The sequence below is a fragment of the Myotis davidii genome, unplaced genomic scaffold, assembly GCF_000327345.1.
Source record: "Myotis davidii unplaced genomic scaffold, ASM32734v1 scaffold1673, whole genome shotgun sequence".
NCBI lineage: Eukaryota > Metazoa > Chordata > Mammalia > Chiroptera > Vespertilionidae > Myotis > Myotis davidii.
The window spans coordinates 841170-849281 of record NW_006284850.1 but is presented as its reverse complement, the minus strand read 5'-3'; the positions used below and the strand labels follow the sequence as shown (position 1 = coordinate 849281).

At 38.0% G+C, this 8112-nt stretch overlaps 1 protein-coding gene across 1 annotated transcript in view; it reads right to left on the bottom strand.

Annotated features, from left to right (window-relative positions):
- Nucleotides 1-7715, bottom strand: part of MAOB (monoamine oxidase B) — a 40762-nt gene extending 33047 nt beyond the window's left edge. The window contains exons 1-2 of the mRNA XM_006755187.2: nt 7610-7715; nt 6066-6203 (exon numbers count right to left, since the gene is read on the bottom strand). Of these exons, the coding sequence (XP_006755250.1) occupies nt 6066-6203; nt 7610-7702 (231 nt within the window). The 5' untranslated portion in view covers nt 7703-7715. The remainder of the gene's footprint in view (nt 1-6065; nt 6204-7609) is intronic.
- Between the last annotated feature and the right edge of the window lie 397 nt (nt 7716-8112).

Genomic DNA, 8112 nt, shown 5'->3' with positions numbered 1-8112 from the left:
CAGTCATTCTCATTTGGTGACCTGGGTCCCTGTCATTGTATCTCCTTTGGACTACTTGGCCATCACCCATGATAACATAGTAGACACTGTAGTAGTTGCACAAGATTTAAGCTACAGGCCTGTTCCTTTACTGAATTTCACTCTTATAACTGAATTCTATACATTCTTTACCTTCCACCTCCAGCATAATTTAAAATTATTTCTGTTACCCAATTTATTCACTTTTAGGTTTATCCAGTTGTGTGTGTGTGTGTGTGTGTGTGTGTGTGTGTGTGTGTGTGTGTAGAGACTATGTTTACTGATTTTATCATAGTTTAAGTTCCAAATGGAAACTCTGGAGACCTAGAATAAATTCATCTTATATCCCAAAATATTTCTCCCAATCCAGACATTAAAGGCATAATTTTCCGCAACTTATTACATGCCAAAAATCTGCCTGTATTTTCTAAAGAATACAATGAGCACTTTGGTTTCTGGAATAACTTGACATAAGCTTCAGACTATTCACTAGACAAGTGGATTTCACTTGCTAAAGAGGAAATTATTGTTCTCCACATTTTGGGGGAGAAAATCCCCCATGACAATAAGACATATTTTTTTCCAACAAATAAGAAATGGAATGGGTGGGAGAACAAAGAAGGTTCATGAAGCTCATCTCAGCTAGGGCAGACTCTTGGAGCCAGTTAGCTCTGTGTGGCATGTGGGAAGTTCATGTAAAATGGGCAGCTGTTCCTGGGTGAAACACAAATGTTTGTCTAACCTGTTCCTGGAGACGCTGTCACCATGAGAGAAGCAAGTACACCCTGTACTTTTGGATCCAGGGTTTGCTGGATTAATGGGATTGGAGAAGGAGATATTAAGAGCCTGCAGGCTACTGGACGTTCTGATCTCCTGATTTCTGAGATATATGAAGGTTGTGCATGACAAGACAGTATTCATTTGCCAAATGCAATGCTAATCTGAATATTTTATTTCTCAATATTTGGCTCCAATTTTGTTGCTGTTCCCCAGCACCAAGAGACTAGTCTATCACTTGTGATCTCTCTCAGGAAATTCACTGAACTAGTCGTGTCAACAGAGAGCTAGTTCCCATCATTCTCTGAATTTATGTGCTTTTTGTGCACTTGCATTTTCAAAGGGATTTCAGAGTTCTCAAAAAACTGAGGGGATATGTCAAATGCTGCCTCTCCCCTCAGATTGTTTGAGCAATAGCAGTCATAGCAGCAACAAGTGGGCAATATATTTGAGAGATGTCTCCTCGTTCAGATGCCTCTTCACTCATTGAGACTGACTGCGTACAACACAGAAGGGTCTTTGACAATAAGCTTGGCTTCTGTCTACTGAGAAGCACACTAAAACCAGAGCATCTTTTTCTCAGTTTCTCCAGGTAGCAGAAGTTTCGAAATTATCATCAGTATGAAGTTGAACTCTTAATATTAAGTCATGATACATCTTTACATGACCACACTCTTAACAGTTTAGCCTTCGAGCCTAAAGCAGTTTCATGCGTACTTTGATTAGACTTTAGTTCCAAATTTCAGACGGATAAAAGCTTCTGAGACACAGAAACTTTATTTGCCGATAGTCCAAACTGCACCAAACTTCAGAATTTTCTCCAACTTCTTAAAGTAAAAACCCAAAAGTGCAAAAAACAAACAACAAAACAACCACATATATGCTCATACACAAACACGCACACACTAGATGAAAGAGGAAGAAGTATAAGTCCACATATAACAATGTTTCTTAAGAAGTTTTTAGTTTTTGTCTTTTTCTTTTAATTATGATATAGTGTCTAAACAGGAACAGTTTTTTACAAGTCACTTCCAAGGCATTTAAACAGCTGCCTTATAAGCTACACTAGCAGAAATCATCATGACTATTTGTCAAACAGATTTAAAACTTCAGTAGATGCTTAACAATAACTATTAAGCACAAATGGCTGCATCACTATTTTAGAAGTGAAAAAAAAAACACCTTCTAAATTACACAGATTTGAGTTGAAGTGATCATTTTTCCCACTGATAATTAAATCCCAATATAGCTTGGTATCACATCTTTTATTTACCAACAAGGCTTTGGAAAATCACATTTTAGGAACATGAGATAGAGCTACAGTAGCACTAAAAATGAATGCCGCTCAGTAGATATAAACATTTTTAACAAATAAGAGGCAGATTTATTTGTTAAGAATGCACATAACAGCACACCAGGAGGTTCCTATTATGGCGCTGGCATGAACACAAATACAGTGGGGCCTTGACTTATGAGTTTAATTCATTCTGAGACCGAGCTCATTAAGGAGCTCATTAATTCAAATTACTCTGTCACTCAATGCAAAAAAATCCGCCGACAGACAGTTGGTATCTCAAAGAACTCGTTAGTCGGGACACTCGTAAGTCAAGGTCCCACTGTACCAGGGAACCAGAGATACCAGTGTCATCATTTCTTGAGATAGACACCCTTCCTTTGTGTAGCTGTACTGTGAGCTGCTTGCTGTACCCTCTCTATTTTATGGGTAGCTTCATTTCATTACTTTCAATTCTGACCAGCATATCCAAATTCCTTATCCTAATTTTATTAAGGCTGCACATAAAACTCTGTCTTCCATTTAAAAATCTAAAATATTCTCAGGCTCTGGGTTAAGAAATACATGCAGATCTGTTGAAAAAATAAGGCGCAAATATAATACATATTTGTATATACCATAGTAGTTATTAACACTTGTTATAGTATTGTCAAAATGTCAAAAGTACTGCCTACATGACAGAGGAGACAAATTTCTGAGCTACATTCTTTGCCAGGTAGTAGGAGATAGAATGTCATAGCTCTGGTCAATAATTCCATAAATGAGTATAGCCATCTGAGATGCTTTTTACAGGCTAAAAATGAGAACAATGAGCCCAGCTGGTGTGGCTCAGTGGTTGAGTATCGACCTATGAACTAGGAGGTCATGATTTGATCCCAGGTCAGGGCACATGCCTGGGTTGTGGGCTCCATCCCCAGTGTGGGGGGGGCAGGAGGCAGCCTATCCATGATTCTCTCACCATTGATGTTTCTATCTCCTTCTCTCTTCTTGTCTGAAATCATTAAAAAATATTTTTAAAAAAGAGAACAATGATAAGTGAGCAAAGAAAGACATGGAGGAGGTGATTGTGGAGAACAAGTATTTAGTCTGAGGAGGACTTCTTAGCTACAAGGACTTTATCAATACTTATTATTATGTAACTCTTCACTGGACATGATATAAGGAGATCAAATTAGCACCTCTATCAAGATTGGAAAAAAAATCTTTGTTTCATATCCTCATTAATGTTTCAATGATCTCATTAGTAAGAATTCATTACAATAAGTTACTATATCAAACATGTACACATATGCATGTGCATATTTATACAATATTTTTAATATTTTATTAAACGGAAAGGAGAGAGAAACATCAATGATGAGAGAGAATCATTGATTGTTTTCCTCCTGCACACTCCCCACTGGGGATGGAGCCCACAACCGGGGCATGTGCCCTTGACTGGAATCGAACCCAGGACCCTTCAGTCCATAGGCCCAGGCTCTATCCACTGAGCCAAACCAGCTAGGGCTGTATACAATATTTTTAACTTTATTTTTATTGTTAATACTATTGCATATGTTTCCGTTCTCTCCCTTTGTCCACCTCCACCAAACTCCTGTCCCCCCTTCCCTCTGGTCATCAGCACATTATTGTCTGTGTCTATAGGTTATAGACATTTTTAAAGGGCATTGATATTCCTCCTTTCCTCCAGCAGAGGTCAGAAAATAGCAATACAGGAATATGAAACATCTCCGAACCATGAGAATATTTTAGAGTGATTTTCCCTAGATAGGATTATAGAGGGTTTTAGTTTAGTTTTTCTTTACCCACATTTTCTAATTACATTTTTACAATAAATATGCTTTACTTTTGTAATAATTAAAAGAAATAACATTTATTTTAAAATTTATAAAGATACTGCTTATTTGCTTGTGTTTTCATAGCTGCACCCACATTATTTGATATAGTCTAAGAAAACAGCCCATTTGGCCACCACTCTGTAAAAGTATTGTGTAAAATCATTTCCACAATTAACGACTGTAAGCAATCTCTTTCAAACAAGGAACGTAATATCAGCCATAAGATTACCAAAATAACAAACACCCTGAGCATAGCTCCTGATTGCCAGGAAACCCTGCACAAACAAAGAGAGAAGAGTGAATGTACTCTTTAGTCATCTACGTTGTCTGGAGAAAACGAAAAGAGATCCCAGTGTTCTGAGAGATAAGTCCCTGTAAGTGTGACATATTAACAGCGGTTCTCAACCTGTGGGTCGCGACCCCTTTGGTGGTTGAACGACCCTTTCACAGGGGTCGCCTAAGACCACCCTATATCAGATATTTACATGACGATTCATAACAGTAGCAACATTACAGTTATGAAGTAGCAACAAAAATAATGTTATGGTTGGGTCACAACATGAGGAACTGTATTTAAAGGGCCTGAAGGTTGAGAACCACTGTGTTAGGACAAGGAAGACAGAAGAAATCAGTCAATGTGATCTGTATTTAAAAGCAAGGAAGCCAGGGAAGGATGTTTACTAAGTGCTGCTAATTGATGTTCAACAAATTGCACCGTCACCATGCTACATTTTCATTTGTAAATGATGTGTCTCTTTTTCTCCTAGACACATATAGAAACAAAGTGAAAAGGCTTATAAAACAAAATCTGAGTTCCACCAAAACATTTGTGAATTAAGGAAATATTTTACCCACATTATGCCAAATTAGATAGATTTTTCTTTCCAGTTTTATTAAATGATTCATAGTGTACAGTCTGTTATCTGTCTTTCTTTATATTAGCACAAACAAATAATATAAGTGTGTCAATGTATCAACATTGTTATATGAATCAAACTGACTTGCTAGTTTCTTCTGTCTCCTAAGGGGATGCCTTCTACCAGTGAGGAATATGCCTATACTGTTTACTTCCGTCTGTGGAGGCAAGTGAGGAAGAGAGGAAAGACTGAAATTCAAAACCCCTGCCAGTTTTTCTGTGGGAAACCAAGGGATGGTGCCAGAGTAAGTGAATCTTGGCTTGTCAGAGAACATCAGTGACTTTTTGGAGCAAAGCAATGATGCTAGAAAACAAGGATCAGGGAGATGTGAGAAGAGTCTAAAGGCGAGAAACATGGTAGGAGACTGGCATCTACAGAGAAATGTGGGCATAAGTCTAAGAACTTATTAGAGTTAGAGTGTCTAATATTCAATTCTAAGCTATTTGTGTTTCTACAATTTAATGCCCCCCTCCCCCAGCCCTGCATTTGCTCAAAATTTCAGTCAAGTCTGATGTACACAAATGCTCGGGGTAGTCTGAGGGGAATCACACTGAAGAGGTGAATTTCATCCCAGGTTGGCATAGAGCAAAAGGAAGAAAAGAGTCACAGGCCATGTGATATGGATGAGCATAGGTGTCATGGAGGCAGGAACCGTAAACCACAATGATCATGAGAATGTAAGACTCAGTAAACTCACAGAAATCTCAAGGGGTCAATGGAGCTTCCCCACAAAAAGAAATGGAATTTGGGACTTCAATCACTTTTATATAAATCGTAAAAGAAGAATAACTTTAGCTGTTAAATTAGACACGGATAAAATTTCAAAATACTACCTTAGACATATTGCCAATACTTTTTATAATGTGAAGTCTAGGGCAGCATTTGTAAAACTGCAAACAAGCTTTTGTAGCACATGAAAGAGCCCAAGGTATTTAATAGATTAGCCACAAATGCTTTTTCTCTATTAGTTTCATTAAACTTTTTACCAAATGGGCAATACTACTTGGTCAATTACCTTCCTGAATAGGCAGAGAATTCTCACTTACTCCCACTTTGATAACACTGAAAAATTCTCAGCGTGGTTGAAATACACTCATAAACTACATACCTTTGCAAACATTCTGGATTGCAAAAGTCTCTCTGAAAGAATGATCTTAAATTTGCATCAAGAAATAACCACAGAGTAGTTTTCACATCCTTCAAAGGATTGCCCAGGCTTACCTTTGTATGGTGGATCAGACACTCCACTTCATTCACTTTGTAGGTCTCTATTCCTAGCTCCTTGGCTAATCTTAAGATACGATTCTGGGTTGGCCCAACATAGGATCCTCCAAGGTCCACATATTTAACCATTTGGTTCTGTTTTCCCAAGAAAAAAAATAAAAATAGTTGTGAAAATGTTATTACTAAGATGAAAAAGAGAGCCCTGAATTAAGCAAATTAGCATTTCATAGGTTATAGACATATCTGGTATATCCATGAAAAATTGGGTTATATTCTCAACTCCATTCATGTAATTTAACAGTTATTAAATCATTTTTTAATTTAAGCAAAATTAATTGAACTTTGTATAAGCAATGGATTTCTGAACCCTATCATTCACAATGTTCCAACAACATGGTTTGGTTTTCAGTGCCTTGAGTTTATAATCTCTGAATTGTTGGTGAGTTCTCAATACTTAGTAGTTGAGGCTAATTTTGAGGCAGCTAATGCTAGAGGACAAACAAGAAAATAATCACTTCTTATGTGGTTTGGCAAACCGTATATTTGAGAGATAGCATCAAGGAATGTTAGGTCATAATTTGAATCTTTGAAATTGCTCTTATGTTCAATAGCAAGTTTTCTATATGGTTTTGAATTAGCTTCATATCCAATGACTAAGGATCAAACTCTGAACGAGAAGTGAATAGAAAAGTTCCCTGTGTTTGAACGTGTCAAATCATAACTGGGTACCTCTTAGCGACACCAGAGAAGGCCCTTTTTTCTGTTTTTGTTTGTTTTCTATTATTTGGCTCCCTCCCCCCCAAAAAGAATATCTATATATATATCTATCTATATATCTATATCTATCTATATATATATATATATAGATATATATATATCTATATATATATATATATGTAAAAAGACTAAGCAACCAGCCGACCAGCCGACCAGCCGACCAGCTGACCAGCTGACAGGTAGCTGTGAAGTGCACTGACTACCACGGAGCAGACACTCAATGCAGGAGTGGAAACCACTTGCATGGAAACATGGAACAGACTGATGAATCTCAGAGGTAAGGGGGAGAGGGGAGGGTGGGAAGAGATTAACCAAAGATCTTATATGCATACTAGAGGCCTGGTGCATGGAATCGTGCTCCGGTGGGGTCCCTCAGCCTGGCCTTCACCCTCTCGCAATCCGGGACCCCTCAGAAGATGTCAGAGATCTGGTTTTGGCCCAATCCCCATAGGCCAGGCAGAGGGACCCTACCACTGCACAAATCCATGCACTGGGCCTCTAGTATATTTCTTAAGGGCAGGATTCTTTGTTTTCATCATTGATGTATTATTCCACACACCTATTTATTGGGGCAATACTTTACTGGGCTAGTGCCAAGTGTCATGAGGTAAGAAGAGAAAAGGTATGGAAGAGTTGAAAAAGAAAAAAAATGGGAGTGAGGCTGTGAGAAATGTTTAGAGTAATTTTCACCCCCTTGAGAGAGCAAAATGAAAAAAAAATCAGTTTTGATATCGTGTTTTTCCATTCCATCCTTAATGTCTTACCCGAATGGTGTACGTCCTGCCTCCCACACGGTCCCGGGCTTCCAGAACAACTACGTTCAGGCCAGAATCATGCAGGAGTTTGGCTGCTGCCATACCTGGGAGAAAATAAAATAAGAAATCAGAATCAAACACCTTATAAGGATTCCAAATAAGCTCTTCACACTAGCAGCCAACAAGAAAGGTCCATGTGGTTCACACACAGCCTAATGTTACATTTAACTTACAGGTGGCTAAAGTTTCTCAACAGAGACCCAAATTCCAAGTCAGAAAAACAATTGTTATTTGTAGAAAAAACAAAAGGGATTTTATTTTTGGTAAATGTCTCAAATCTTAAAAACAGCTTTTGGTCACTATATTAAAATGTCCATGTTTGAGGAATAAATTGAGTGATTTTACATCAGACAACACCAATAAAAACACAAGGCCCCTGGCTCGGCTGGTGTGGCTCAATTGTTTAGAGCTTTGTCTTGTGCACTGAAGGGTCTTGGGTTCGATTCCTAGTC